The sequence below is a fragment of the Cnephaeus nilssonii genome (assembly GCF_951640355.1).
Source record: "Cnephaeus nilssonii genome assembly, chromosome: 3".
In the NCBI taxonomy this organism is placed as follows: Eukaryota; Metazoa; Chordata; class Mammalia; order Chiroptera; family Vespertilionidae; genus Cnephaeus; species Cnephaeus nilssonii.
Window position 1 is genome coordinate 44,504,545 of NC_137074.1, and position 15,947 is coordinate 44,520,491.

At 42.5% G+C, this 15,947-nt stretch overlaps 1 protein-coding gene across 1 annotated transcript; it reads left to right on the top strand.

The window, feature by feature from the left end:
• Positions 1-480: 480 nt before the first annotated feature.
• On the top strand, positions 481-11,849 carry ADIPOQ (adiponectin, C1Q and collagen domain containing; the record flags this gene model as incomplete). Its single annotated transcript, XM_079763540.1, has 3 exons — positions 481-560; positions 10,208-10,429; positions 11,329-11,849. Exons 2-3 carry the CDS (start codon positions 10,216-10,218, stop codon positions 11,847-11,849), a joined length of 735 nt encoding a protein of 244 aa, XP_079619666.1. The 5' UTR covers positions 481-560; positions 10,208-10,215.
• Positions 11,850-15,947: the final 4,098 nt, after the last annotated feature.

Below are 15,947 nucleotides of genomic sequence, written 5' to 3' on the forward strand. Positions count from 1 at the left end.
CAGGCTAGGGAGTGGAGGATGTATTCTATTTCTTACTCTATTGCAGCCCCCTCTGCCTGTTCCCCTTTCTGTAGTGCCAACACAGTTTCACACTTCATCATATGCAGTGACCAGGAGTGTGATAATGGTAACTGGTGCCTCTGACTTTTAGGGCAAATCTATGGACCATTGGATGATTCCCTTTTACATGAGAAAATTTTTCATGTGATGCAGAAATATATTGTTTCCTGCTTCTGGTCTTGAACCTTACCCCATCTTCTTTTGCTGTTATAAGAAACAAAAATAAGGGCCAAGGCCTGGGAACATGAGGGTTTGACTGAGTCTCCACTTGGCCTCTTCAGACCAAGCTGGGCTGCCCCAGATCCCCAGAGTAGAGACTTGGGCAGCTGCCAGGGGCAAGGTGCTGGCCCATTGGTCTCTGGCCCTCACAGGGTTGGCCAATGGGAAGGGACAACTGTGAGGTGGGGACTGCCTGCTCCCATGAGTAGCAGGCTGCTGAGGCCGAGCAATCTTCTCCTCTCTTCCATCCTTACTGCAGTCTGTGGATCCCACACCTGGAGGTAAGAGCAATGTGATTAAAGTTCGAAGCTGGGGATGGGGATGGCTGCTCTGCCTTGGGGCCTCTGGCTCAGGTGCCCCCACACTCTTCTGTTGCAGCAGCATGACGAATGATACAGCAAAGCTCAGCCAAGGTAGCTTTCTTGATTCTCTCACAGCTCCAAGAGAAAAGGGACTGTTCCTCTGGTCAAAATGCCTGGGACCATCTTGAATTTTGACCAGTTCACTCTGTGGCAAGATGCCTCCCCAGAGAAAAAGTTAGGGTCAGTGAGGGGGAGGAATGGTCCAGTGCCAGAGTCCAATTAGATAAGAAGAGAAAGTGATCAAATGATTCTCACAGAAAAAAGCACAGGAAGAGGCAGTTTGGGAAATGCCTGAGCCCCAACCTCAGACTGAGTTTGAGGTCTACCACATGATTCTACTCAACAAATGTTATTGAGCAGATTTTACGGGTTCACAAGACACAAAGATGAATGAGACATTGTTGCCTATAGATTTGGGATTATCTGTGGATATGGCGATATCTAGAGATGTGGGGCCATCTCACAGGGTGGTCAAGAGGTTCAAATGAGACAAAGTGAGCAAAGGGCCTGGCACATACTGGAGGGGCTTATGAAAAAATCTTATTTTTAGAAGACAATTTCTGATAGAAACAGCTGGATCTGCCTGGCCTGTGCCAAACTCAATTCTGCTCTCCCCAGTGAGCAGTGTCTGAGGCATCCTGGTTGTTTCCAGCTGTCAACGTAGAGGCCAGAGTGGGAGGCATTTTAGATGTCAGGCCAGTCCTTGTGTCAGAGGACGTGGGTCCCTCGTCGGGAAGGTTCTGGTTTTCAGATCAAGCCTTGCACGGGGTGTAGCCGCCTCTGTCCTGGTGACTTTTTCTTAGGGGCAAGGTTGGCTCCTCCTAACAAGTTTGGGGAGCAGGGGTGCCCTTTATGCTGGCAGAATATGCCCAGAGGAGTATGAGGGTATCCACTTTGTTCTTGAAGCAAAACAGTGGAAAGCCAGCTCTGCGGCTTAATTGTCAGTCCTTGTGGCCACCCTCCCAGAATTCTTGAGGAGTTGTAAAGAGAGGCACAAGAGTTGGTTCTTGTCCTTTCTAAGGTGGCTGCAGGGACAAACTTTCCATCTACTCCTTGTCAAGCCAGGAGACCAGCGGCCTCGGACAGACACTTGGCAGAGGTCAGGAGGTAGAAGCTCTGGAGACAAGAAACTTTCAGTCAGGAATTCATGTGCAGAGAGACCGATGCTAAACATGTGGTGGAGGGATGCTCTGCTTTACTAGTTCTTTGAGAACATGAGCGTATGAGTGTATGCGTGTGTGTGTGTGTGTGTGTGTGTGTGTGTGTGTGTGTGTGACAGACAGAGAGATTTGGGCATGGAGATGTTGACAGTTTTCCCAGGGATGAGTGAAAGCTTTCAGGTAACACTCCTGGGAGCTGAGCTAATGCTTGCTTCTGCCATTTAGCATTAGGTCGCACCATGTGAAATTGCCAGTATTCTACCATTTTTTGACCTTTAAAAATGGCAAGTTCATATAATTCAAACTAAGAGTTGTATGATAGAGACAGAGAAGCATCGATCAGACTGTCAAACCTCAGAGGGAAGGTAGGGGAGGGCGGGGATAAGGGGGATAGATCAACCAAAGGACTTGTATGTATGCATATAAGCCTAACCAATTGACACAGACACCAGGGGGTGAGGGCATGAGTGGGGGAGTGGGGGGCAATGGGGGTATAAGGACACATATGTAATACCTTAATCAATAGAGAAAAAAAATAGTTGTATGATTTTTAAACCAGGTTCTTGGTCTCTTCATTCTTCTATATAGGGGAGTCCAAAGCTGGGCTACAGGGAGGATTAAATGAAATCAGATTTAAAAGTGCCTCATGCAATTTATGCTCCAAAGCTCTCTTGCTAATTTCAAAGTGTTCTCATGGCCCTCATCTTACATGATCTCGTTTAGCAGATTAAGAAACAGTCTGGGAAGCCTTTTGGGAAGCAATGTAATGTGATGGAAAGCTCACTGGTTTGGAAGCCAGACGGGAATCTCACAGGAATCATCTTAATCTCTGTTTCCCCATCCCAAAAGTTGGGGTTATTTTCCTTGCTTCATGAAATTCCTACAAAGATTAAAATACTAGCAAGTAATAAATAAAATGAATAATGTATAAAAGCTCCTGGTGTGGGAGTTAGTTTCTAGGTTAATCTAATAAATGCATCTCTTTCCTTGCCCTTAGTCCCCCATTTGTAAAAGCAGGGAAGGGGTGAGATGGTTTCTGAGGCCCCTCTTGTCTCCCAGGGGCTGTGTGAACTGTGCTTTACTGCCCTTTCCTGCTGGAAGAGTTAGCGCCCGGCATGGTAACTTCTTCCCCCAATACTGCTCTGTCCCCTGTCAGCCCCAAAGGAGACCTCATCCTTGTATTTCACAAGATTCTGCTCTTGTTACTGAAATTCCAGCAGGTCAAAGTGGAATTTCTCATACATTTTAACACTAGAGGCCCGGCCCATGAATTTGTGCACCAGTGGGGTCCCTTCAGCCTGGCCTGCTGGATCGGGCTGAAACTGGCTCTCCGACATCCCCTGAGGGGTCCTGGATTTCAAGAGGATGCAGGCCAGGCCGAGCAACCCCACAGGTGCATGATCAGGGCCGGGGAGGGACATGGTAGGTTGGCCAGCTGGGGAGGGGACACAGGAGGGGTCCAGGGCATGTCCCGCCCATCTTGCTCAGTCCAGATCAGCCAGACCCCAGGAGCAAGCTAACCTACTGGTTGGAGTGTCTGCCCCCTGGTGGTCAGTGTACATCATAGCGACTGGTTGACTGGTCGACTGTCTGCCCCCTGGTGGTCAGTGCACATCATAGCGAGCAGTTGAGCGGCCTTAGCATATCATTAGTATATTATGCTTTGATTGGTTGAATGGACAACCAGACGACCGGACACTTAGCATATTAGGCTTTTATTATATAGGATATGAAAATGAGAGATCATAACATGGCCTTTGAGGACTCAAAGAACATCATGATCATCCCCTTGTGATTTTTTATTTATTTTATTTTTTTCTTTATTGATTAAGGTATTACATGTGTTCTTATCCCCGCATTGCCCTCCTCACTCGTGCCTTCACCCCCTTAGTGTCTGTGTCCATTGGTTCTGCTTATATGCATGGATACAAGCCCTTGCAATTTTAAAAGCAAACAGCTCCTATGCATGGGGCCATGAAAGCCAGTGCAGTAGAGAGGAGCCAGCCTTCCATTTCAAATGACACCTCTGCATGCTTCCACTTGTTATACTGGGGCAGAGGTTATCACACCTCTCTGGTTCTCAGATTTCTCTTGTGGGCATTGAGTCCTACTTTCTGGAGTTGTGGGAATGAAATGAGATTAAAGGGGTGGTCCACAAAGCTGCCCCATAAATATTTGTTTGCTTTCATTCTCTTCACTTACATGTGTGGAACACTTCATCCTACCTAATAATAGAGTAATATGCAAATTGACCATACCTTCGCTACACCCACCAGCCACGCCCACCAGGAAACCATGGATCGCAGGCACCAGTGGGGAGCCTGCAACGGATCGCAGGCAACCGGGGGTCAGCTCCTGCAATCCATGGCAGGCAGGCTGGGGTGTGGCTGAGCCCAAGGCTGGGAAAGCCTCCGCTGGAGGCTTTTCTGGCCTTGGGCACCAGCGGGGAGCCTGCGATGGATCACAGGCAACTGGGGGTCCACTCCTGCGAGGGGTTCTGCTCCTGTGGTAGATTGCAGGGAGCTGGGGTCCCCTGCCCAATGGGTGGTGTCTGCAATCACAGGGAGCTGGAGGTCCCCTTCCCAGGCCTAAAGCTTTGGCCAGAGGCTTTAGGCCTGGGCAGGGCACAGCCGATGATTGGTGTGAACTATAGAGGAAACACCTTTTCTGACTGCCCATTGGCTAAGCTTCCTGTATGCCACTGGTAATATTCTTAGTAACTTGGGTAGTAAGAATCCAAAAAGGTGATCTAGGGTTTTTCCACCACACTTCTGGAGAAAAAAATGAAGGTCCGCTGCTGGAGGGCTAAGAAATGTCATATCCTGCCCTAGCCGGTTTGACTAAGTGGATAGAGCCTCAGCCTGCCGACAGCAGGGTCTGGGTTGATTCTGATCAAGGGCATGTACCTAGGTTGCAGGCTCCTCCCTGGCCGGGGCCCAGATCAGGGCTCACGCAGGAGACAAACAATCAAAGTGTTCCTCTCACTTTGAATTTTCTCTCTGTCTTTCCCTTTCTCTTCCACATTCTCTAAAAGTCAATGGAAACATATCCTTAGGTGAGGATAAAAAAAAAAGAAAGAAAGAAATGCATATCCTATGAAAGACACATCTTGAAAATGCCTAAAGAAAGTTGTCATTTTTTTCTTGGTGAAGGGACTGGAGTCGTGTTGATGAAAACACCTTGGTGGCTGTGGTGACTAGCAGTGGCTACAGCAGCAGGGTGATGGGGCTGGTGCCTTCTCCTGACCAGCCCGGTTGCCTCCCACAAAGGGAGGCCAGACTGCAGCTTAGGCCCGCTTCCCATGGGGATCGGGCCTAAGCCATCAGTAGGACATCTCCTGAGGGCGTCCAGTATTTGAGAGGGGGGCAGGTTGGGCTGAGGGACCCCCGACCCCCAGTGCACAAATTTTGTGCACCGGACCCCTAGTATATTTATAAAACACTTTTTATATTTTTAGTCAATTGATTTGTACAATAATAATGTGAAATAAATAAGATAAGGATTAATAATCATATTTTCAGGCAAAGAGCATGATATCCAAAAGGGAGTAGGGGCAGGTAAGTCACCCAGCAAGTTAATGGTGGAGCTTAGATTAGGAGCCAGGTCACTTGCATCATGATCTGGAGGTCTGTTCATGCTATTGGATGTCTCCATCCTATGAATGGAATAGCAAAAGACAGATGTGTGACCCTGATGCTGTTTTCCTCCTCTGGCCTATGCCTGAGAGTTCATTATTGGGCTTTGGAAGGCCAGAGTTTGATTTCCAGCTCCTCTATGTGTAGTTCGGAGATGTTGGCCAAGTCACTTAACCTCCTTGAAGAGCACTTTCCTCATCTCTAAAATGGATACAATCAGAGCTAACATTTAAAAATATATTTTTTTATTGATTTCAGAGAGGAAGGGAAAGGGAGAGAGAAACATCAATGATGAGAGAGGATCGTTGATTGGCTGCCTCCTGTATGCCCCACATTGTGGACTAAGCCTGCAATCGGGCATGTGCCCCAACTGGGAATTGAACTGAGATCTCCTGGTTCATAGGTCAATGCTCAACCACTGAACACACTAGTGTGGTTGGGCCAGAACTAACATTTATTGAACACTGACATGTGCCAGGCACTGTTCTAAGTACATTATATGGATTATGCCACACAATCCTCCAACTAATATGTGACTGAAACATGTTACAGGTAAGAACAAATTATTTTCACCTGAGCACCAAGATCATGAAGCATGTGCTCCCTATTTCTGCCTCATACTGTCTCTCAAAATGGCTGTGAGAATGAAATATCAAGTGAGGTAGGACTTTCTACACAATGAAGAATTAGAAGTGAAACTTGGCACTGCTCTTCATGATCCATGTGAAAGGTTTCTTTATATGCACAATTGAGTCTTAGATCACACAGTTTCATTTAATAATTTTAATAAAGAAGTCTTTCAAAATCAAAGTGTAACTATTATTATATCCAAACAAAGCACAAAAGATTTTGGAATAATTTTTTGAAACGTAGGCACCTCTGCACCGACTATCAATTGTTATCAATTACAAAATTATCCACCCAGAATTAGACTGGAAGACAATTTTTGTCTTCAATCAGAATTTGTTCCTCACTTCAGGAACTTTCTAGGATCGTGTACCCATCTTCCCCCACCCTCCTTTCAATACCTCCACCCCATGCCCCTGTCATGGAACCCCGCTGACCCTGTTAGTGGAAAAAATAGATCACATTGAAGTGTTGAAACAGAATGCTGTCCCTTGAGCTGGGAGAATGCATTCCCAACAGCTTTGGAGTCAGCCCTCCATTGCTATAATCTCTGGGGCCCTCCATAGCTACCTCTTCCAGTTCTCATGTTCTGGATCCTCTCCTCCTGTCTCTCTGTGGGAAAAGAAAACACAGTCTCATTGATTCCACCCTTCTAATTTCTGAAGAAACAAGCACAGAGCCTCTCAGAGGTCTCCTCAGGAGTTTTAGTGATAACCCTATAAGGAAAAAGAATGGAGGTGACAAACATTGGGAAAGTTTAAAGACGTATGAAATTTTAAAAGTCTCAGAACAAGTATTCTTCCTAATTACAAAAGGGGCTTGGCTGGTCTCTCTTCCTTGGCTTCTCATTTAACTCAGCTCTTTCTTATCTCCCTCCTCCCCCCTTTCTTATCTTGACATGAGCTAAACCTAAGCCATCTCATTGTATTCCCAGGAGCTACTGAGAACACTCTCCTGAGCTCTCCACCCAGCAGAGGGCAACAAAGGTACATGTAGATGGTAAGAGTGAGCCTTGACAAGAGACTCATGACCACCAAGGGGCAGCATCCCTATCTGTGTTGTGTTGACTCCGTCTATCTGTGCTCCACTCCATCCACCCATCTCATTCTCAATTCTCACTTTGTGTATAAGGTCACATTTGAATTTGATATTTGACAAGTGATGCATAAGATCAGTAGAGAGAATTAATTTAATTAAATGTCTTTAAACAACTAGTTTTAATGTCTTTAAGAAATCATTTGAGTATTTTAGATTGTAGTTTACACTAAAACAAAATATCAGAGATGGACTAAAGAGTGAAACAGTCATTCTATTATTAAACAATAGATGAAAATAAAGTAGGATATTTATCAAACCCTAGCATGAATAAGGACTGTTTAATATTAGAAGCAAAGGAAAAAATCAACAGAATTGACTATATAAAAACTAAAACTTCTGTCATCATAAAATCAGGATAAACAAAAGAATAATCTGCATACTAGGGAAAAGAGTCATAGCTATGTGATAAAGTGTTTGTATAAAGAGCTCACACAAATTAATTCAAAAAGCACATTGTGTTCTAATTACATAAGTGAAAAAAAACTAACGGGTATTATGAATGAGAAAATTAATTAGAACAGAAAATTAAATTAGAAAACAGGCCTTTAATAAAATGTATAGCTCACTAATGATCAAAGTAATGAGGTATTGTTTCTTTTAGTCAATTAACAACAAAAAACATTTTTAATGATAATATCCCAAGCTGGTAAGAGTAGTTAAGGTAGGCTCTTTGATACACACACTGACATACTACTGGGTAATAACAAACTGCAATTTGGGAATATGCATCAAGAACTTTAAAAATGTTCATAGTTTTTGGTCCAGTAATTTTACTTCTGAGAATATGTCATATGATAATTTGGTGATAAGCTATATGCCTAAGGATATTTGTTACAGATTTTAAAATAATATTTTAAAAATGGAAATAACCCAAAATGGAAATGGTTACATATATTTTGGCTGTATCCATTTAATGGATTAACGCATACACATTTAAAACAATGATTGCAAAAACTAGAAAAATATAAGGCAAAAATAGGGGAATAAAATTTCTATGTAAAGTATGTTTCCACTATGTTTAAAAATAAGCAGAGACATTATTAGGATGGAGGATTGTTTTGTTTTCTGTAGTTTCCAAAGTGTTTATATTACTAGTTTTAATGAATGCACACATGTGTGTGTATATATGTGTATATATATATAAAAGATTAATATCTTTTATATATATATACACATATATACACACACATGTGTGCATTCATTAAAAGATGAGTATATATATGTGAAGATAAGGTTGTTTTGTCATGTAGAGCCCAGGTAATAGGGCATAGGAGTGGATTCCAGACACCATGCACATCTTTGGAGGTAAGATTGCCAATCAGGGTCTTTCCTGCATCCTTCACAGAGGAGTTGTCTCCTAAAGCCAAACCCAATTCTGGAGATTTCATGTAATCTATAAGAGGTAAGCAACCTGATGAAAAATTGTGTCTTTAGGGAAAATAAAATACATATGGACTGTGTTTTGTTTAGTATCAGGTTCTTGGGATTAACCACCTTTCAAACTAGACAGAAGGTCTTAGCGATACCTGTGATGCAGGGTCCTAGGACTTATTTCCCTCTTTGGTGCTTTCAACTCTCTGGCGTACTTTAGGGATGGGGAGACTAAGACTCTGGCAATCAGATGTGGGAGCTAAGATCACCCTAATATCAAGGCAGAAGCTATGAGGGTACAAGTCCCTAGGTATGTAAAGAACCATCTTCTGGGAGGGGGTTATGGAGGGATGATTCTGAGACAGAGAGACCCTTGGCCACCTGTTCCACTTAAGCTTTTTGCTTGGGCTCCTATAATTCATATTTCAAATATACTCCACACTCCTTGTCTCTTGTCTTCTTCTTTTCTCGTTCCCTTTCTTCCTCCTTCCCTCGTCTCTCTGGCTCTTTTGCTCTTTTTTCTTTCTTATTATAAAAATATTTATTTAGTACATACTCTATGCTGGTAGTGTGTCAGGCTTTGCCTCCCCCCACACAGGTAGTTTAATGGGCGAGCTAATCAGGAATTACAGTACAGTGAAAGAAGTGCAATGATGGAGATAAGTGAGGCCACTGGGGAACACAGAAGTGGAAGAACCAACCCAGTTGGGGGAGAGATAACCAGAAGGGGTTCCTGTGAGATGATATCTTAACTGTCCTGAAGGCTGCATAGGGATCAGGCATGTGAAGACATCCAGATAAGGGAGGCCCAGGCAAATGGACAATGTATCTCTTATTGTCTGACTAATCCAAGGCAAGGCTGTGTGTGTTTGTGTGTGTATGCATTGCGCATGTATGTGTGTGTATGCATGTGTGTAATATACCAAATGGCCCAATGTCACCCAGGAGGAGGGGAGAGGAAGGAAGAGAATGGGAGAAAAAGGAGGAGGAACAGACATAGAAAATAAGGGACAGGGTAGTAAAGACGAAACCAAAATGAACCAAGAGAGAGGAGTTAGTTAGAATGGAATAGAATGGCCCGGCTGGCATGGTTCAGTGGTTGAGCGTAGACATATGAACCAGGAGGTCACGGTTCGATTCCCAGTCAGGGCACATGCCCAGGTTGCAGGCTCGATCCCCAGTGTGGGGCATGCAGGAGGCAGCTGATCAATGATTCTCTCTCAACATTGATGTTTCTAGCTCTCTCTCCCTCTCCCTCCCTCTCTGAAATAAAGAAAAATATATTTAAAAAAATAAAATAATTGGATAGAATGATCTGAGTCAGCATCCTTGGAAAACTCAAGGGAAGGATTCTTGACAAGTTGACTCTTGGAGCTTTCTCCGTGCCTGGTCGTATGCTCAGATATGAGCAAATTGGAGTAACATTGTTGTGCCATCACTGAACTCACAATCCTATTGAAGAAGAGTGGTTACCCATAAGGAATATGTTAAATATTGCAAATATCAGGGCAGAAAAAGATCAAGGTAGATTAAAATAGAAAAGTCTTCCTGGAAGAGGTGAGTATTGGGAGAGTAGGTCTCAGAAATGGACTCTGCTGAGGTGGTATGAGTCTTGCTTAGATCTAGTATGAGTGTGCTGTGTGGGGTCTGTCTCTCATGGCTGTTCCGATTTCAGGGATCAGGATGCTGTTGCTGCCAGCTGTTCTACTGTTACTAGTCCTGCCCAGTCATGGTCAAGATACCCCGACCGAAGAACCTAGAGTCCTACTTCCCCTGCCTAAGGGGGTCTGCACTGGTTGGATAGCGGGCATCCCAGGGCATCCTGGCCACAATGGGGCCCCAGGACGTGATGGCAGAGATGGCACTCCTGGTGAGAAGGGTGAAAAAGGAGATGCGGGTAAGAACAAGTTTTTTGTTCAGACTTCTCTTGGATAGAGGAATGCTTCTAAGAACTATATAAGGGTATTAGTTATTGACTAAGGTCTAGACACAGGAAAGAAGCAAAGTTTTTTTTTTTTATGTGACTCATAAGCAACCTAAAGTGGATTTTGGGTTGGCCTTCCAGTGGTGACAATAGGTGTACCTGTGAAAAATCAAGTATCCTTGATTCTGCTCTATCTGTATCTCCTTCTCTGTCCCCTTTCCCATCTCCACCCTCATCCATCCTAGTCCCAATTTGTTCATATTCCTATTTCTATTCATTTGTCCTTAATTTCCATTCCATGCAGTGACATTCAACCACACATAGTGTTCACCTCCTGCAGGTCACAGTCCTGCTCCTAGAGAGCTCCTGGTCTAGTTAAGAAGAGAAACCTAATGCAAAAGACTGTGAAAGGTTACTATTGGGAAGCCCACTCCAAATATGCCAAATTGAATGTGAACAAATTCCAAATTATGGAACAGAGAAAAGGTGCAAACTTAGATTAACAGTGAGGCTTTCAGGAGGAGGAAGGGCTTAAGCTAGGTCTTGAAAGATGAGTGGACAGAGTAAAGAAGGGAGGGCATCCTACACAAAGGGATAGAAGAGCAAAAGTATGGTTGGTTCAGACAGTATATAGTTGACAGGTCAATGATGGAGACTTATTGGACATAAGGTTGGAAAGAATTAATGGAAGCCTGCTGGGGAGGATGTGGAAATAGGAGGTCTAACTCTCCCCTTTGGATGCTCCCACTGGTTCTTTGCTCTGTAAGTGAAGCAGGTTGTATATAGGAGCCATACGGACAGTGTTTTAGGTTGGAATCAACTTAGGCAGGAGTTCTATTTCTTGTGGTCACTGAGGTCTTTTCATTCTTTAGGTCTTGTTGGTCCTAAGGGTGACACTGGTGAAACTGGAGTGACTGGGGTTGAAGGTCCCCGAGGCTTTCCAGGAGTCCAAGGCAGGAAAGGAGAACCTGGAGAAAGTGCCTATGTATACCGCTCAGCGTTCAGTGTGGGACTGGAGACCCGGGTCACTGTTCCCAATGTTCCCATTCGCTTTACCAAAATCTTCTACAATCAGCAAAACCACTATGATGGCACCACTGGCAAATTCCACTGCAACATTCCTGGGCTCTACTACTTCTCCTACCACATTACAGTCTACCTGAAAGATATGAAGGTCAGCCTCTACAAGAAGGACAAGGCTGTGCTCTTTACCTATGACCAATACCAGGACAAGGACTTGGACCAAGCCTCTGGCTCTGTGCTTCTCCATCTGGATATGGGTGACCAAGTCTGGCTCCAGGTGTATGGGGAAGGGGAGCATAATGGGATCTATGCAGATAATGTCAATGACTCCACCTTCACAGGCTTCCTTCTCTACCATGACACCAATTAATGACCACTTAACCAGAGCCTCCACTGGGCCAAACAACCCAGAAGTCAAAGGATAGCCCAAAGGTTTTCAGTGTAGTTAGGAGACTGATATTGTTATTTAGTTGGAGAGTTCTGAACATTATTCATGCATTTACTCATTCATTCATCAAGTGCCTTTTAAAAAAAGTTATATAGTTTCTTCTCCATCCTAAAGGAGATATGTTCCCTGGCTGCAAGGATCTGGTACATAGTGTCAATAGAAGGATAATAGCATTTTCTGGGGAGCTTAACATACATGACAAGATAACTGACACAGGAAAGTATTTGACAGTGCTATTCTGTGCCCATGGTTTCTTCTCAAGTTCATGCCAATCCTCTGAGGTACACAGAAAATATATTATTCTCCTCTTTTTTACATTTGGGGTGCTGAGACCTAGAGAGTTAAGTGAATGCCTAACGTCATCCAGGTATAAAGTGGTGGAGCTAGAAATCACACTCGGGGCCATGAACTTTTTCTATTATACTGTGTCCTTTTTTAGAAGTACTTGCCCTCCTTGGGATGTTGGTAGGGGGCATCTCTCATCCATCTTACCTGAGGGCCTTAACTCATCACGAGTTAAGTTTTTTTCCCAGGAGAGGTCCCTCAGAACAAGTGGTTCTATAACCAGGTCCTATTTCAGCTGGACCACTCAATGGCCCCTGCACTTCTCTTTCCTCATGCTCTTCTCTCTAATCCAGAAAGCTACCTCCATTTCCACATGCTGAAATCTTCCCTGGTTCTCAAAGCCACCCGGTCAGGAAGCTCTTCTGATATGATACTCTTCCCTGCAAACCTTTCTTACATACTGCACCCCTGTGTTTCTTCATGTGTTATCCTGGATGAGAGCCCTGGGCGTGGGAGACATCTCAATCAAGGACAACTTCCCAGAAGTACCACGTTTTCTACATGTCTGAGTCCCCTTGCAGGACCTTGATCAATGTCTCACAAAGACTACATCTATTCAGAATTAACTCCATTTCAGCCTCTTCATGTAACTAATCCTTATCAACAAAAATATTGTTATTTTAGGATCTCTCTGATTTTAAGCACCTAATGCTTGTTCCACTGTATAGTTTGAATAATTTTCACCAAGGTTAGGAATGACTGTGCTTTCCAGAACACTTGAAGAATTTTTCCTTGAGGAGATAGTTTGAGCCTGTAATACAAAAACCCATGAAGGAATTTGAAAATCATTCTTTCCTTGAGTAACAACTGGGTTTGGGAAGACCTGGGCCTTCTGAATCTATTCTTGTTTTTTTAAGAATTATAAAAACACACACATACACACATACACACACACACACACAAATCCCCAAAACTCTCTGAGTTGATATGGTAATTATCTTAATTGTGGTGATTATTTCACAATGTATATCTATATCAAATCATCAAATTATACCCCTTAAATATATAAAAATATTAATTATAAAATATTCCTCAAAAAGAATTACAAGTGGTTGATAGTGGTAAATATTTTCTCAGGATGTTCTTCAAATGTTTTAGCGAAAGCAGAATTAATAGCATTCTGTATAAATATAGAAATGGAAAACCCATTTTTTTTTGCTTACAGTTTTAAATTCTGAATGATTCCCTTTTATATATGCATTGCTATTCATTCAGTGATTATTTCTACATATAAAACTTTGTCTTTTTGAATGCTTTTGTATTATTATTTTCTAAAGATAAAGATATTCAGCATTAAAAGTAGAATCATTTGAATCACATGGCTTTTGTTTTCATTTTTGGAGAAAGACATGGGGTTCAGAGAGGAATGAAGGGGTAAACTCAACTCAGATTAATAGGCAAAAAAGAAAAATGTTCCTTGCATAATGGGAAATATCAGAGCTGTTCTGTCAGAGGCTCAAATGATGTCATTAAAGACCCTTTTTCTGTCTGTCCTTCCACTCTGTCTTCAACAGCACAGGTTTCAACCTCAGGCTCTACACAGTATAGTTCTAGGTTCTCCCTCATGATATAAAAAGACTAGCCTGCCAGCTGTCATACACTCTCACCACATCATTTAGCCAAAGGGACATCCTCTTTTTCTGGTGGTTCCCAGGAGGAGAGAGGAAGTTTTCTCTCCTGGAAGCCCCAGCAAATATGTTCTTGCACCTCATTGGCTCTGGCTGGGCTATATGTCCATCCTTGACCAATCACTGGAATCAGGAGGATGGACTACCCTTATTTTTAAAAAACTATTTTTATTGATTTCATACAGGAAGGGAGAGGGAGAGATAGAAACATCAATGATGAGACAGGATGATCGATAGGCTGCCTCCTGTACACCCCACACTGGGGATCAAGCCCACAACCTGGGCATGTGCCCTGACCCAGAATCAAACCGTACCTCCTGGTTCACAAGTCAACAACACTCAACCACTGTGCATACCAGCTGGGTTGGACTATCCTTGTTGATTTAAGTTGATCATCGCTCAATCTGGAGAAGGGGTATTTTCCCTAAAGCAAAATCTGAATACAGTTACTAGAAGTGGGAGAACAGATGATGAATATAAAAACAACATTTGTTTACAACAAGCTGTTAATGTTATGTATGAGTTTTCTCAGGTTTCTCAGAGAGATGTTGCTGGAAAATTACTATTGATTTTCTCTAAAATTTCATCAAGTAACTAATGTCTGACAATGCTAACAGTTCTGCACCTGGCTAGGGTGGGATTCTCACAGCACTGGACACAATGTCACACTCACTCTAAACTCCCTGGAGGAGGATCATTTTTTTGTGTGTGTGGAAACAGAGAGGGTCAAATTTCATAACACCTTCTGAGAGAAACTGTGGCCAAGAATTTTGGATTAATGGTCCCATGATGTTCAAGTCTAATTGTGGATTTTTCTATTTCTCTTCAGTTCTGTCAGCTTTTGCTTTATGTATTTTGGAACTGTCTTGTTAGATACATATACATTTAGTCTTACATCTTGGTGAATTTACCCCTTGTCATTATATGATGTCTGTCTTTATCTCTGGTAATTTTCCCTTTTCTGAAGTCTACTTTATTTGAAATTAATATAGGCACTCAAGCTTTCTTTTAATTATTATTTGCATAGCATGTCTTTTTCCATCACATTAGTTTAAATCTATTTATATTATTATATTTAAAATAAGTTTTCTTATAGACTGCATGTGATTAGGTCTTATTTTTTTATTCCATCTGAAAATCTCTTTCACTTAATTGGTTTATATTACTTTATATGTTTTCTATTTATTCCCTGTGTTTCACTTTTTTTCCTGGCTTCTTTAGGATTATTTGAATATTTCACAGTATTTCATCTTAATGTAGTTGTTTGCTTTTTAGCTGTATTTTTTAGTAGTTGCTCTCAGGATAATAATGTATACCTAACTTTCATAGTCTACATAGCACTAATATTTTACCACTTCAGGTAAAATATAGATGTCTATAACCACATAGGTTCTTTATCTACTTCTTTTATGTTATGGAAGCAGAGCCTAAGCCGTTAGTTGGACATCCTTAGTGCTGCTGTGGAGGCAGAAAAGACTCCTGCCACCGCCACTGCATTGGCCAGCCATGAGCTGGCTTCTAGCTGAGCAGTGCTTCCCCTGTGGAAATGCACTGACCACCAGGGGGCAGCTCCTGTGTTGAGCGTCTGCCCCCTGATGGTAAGTGTGCGTCATAGTGAACAGTCATTCCTGGTTGTTCAGCTGTTAGGGTCAATTTGCATATTATCCTTTTATTATATAGGATTATACCTAGATACATTGAAGCATTACAAACAATGTTATAATTTTGGCTTCCAACAGTCATACATATTTTAAAGAATTTAAGAATACAAAATATTCTATTTATTCAGATAGTCATCATTTTTCTTGTTTTTTTTTTTTTAAAAATATATTTTTTTATTGATTTTTAGAGAAAGAGGAAGGGAGAGAGATAGAAACATCAATTAGAGGAAACATCGATCAGCTGTTTCCTGCATGCCCACTTGAAGGGGATTGAGACTGCAACCTGCATGTACCCTGACCAGAATCAAACCAGTGCATGGGTCAACACAACAACTGAGCCACACCAGTTGGCCTCTTGTTCTTTCTTTATTCCTTAAGTTCTACAT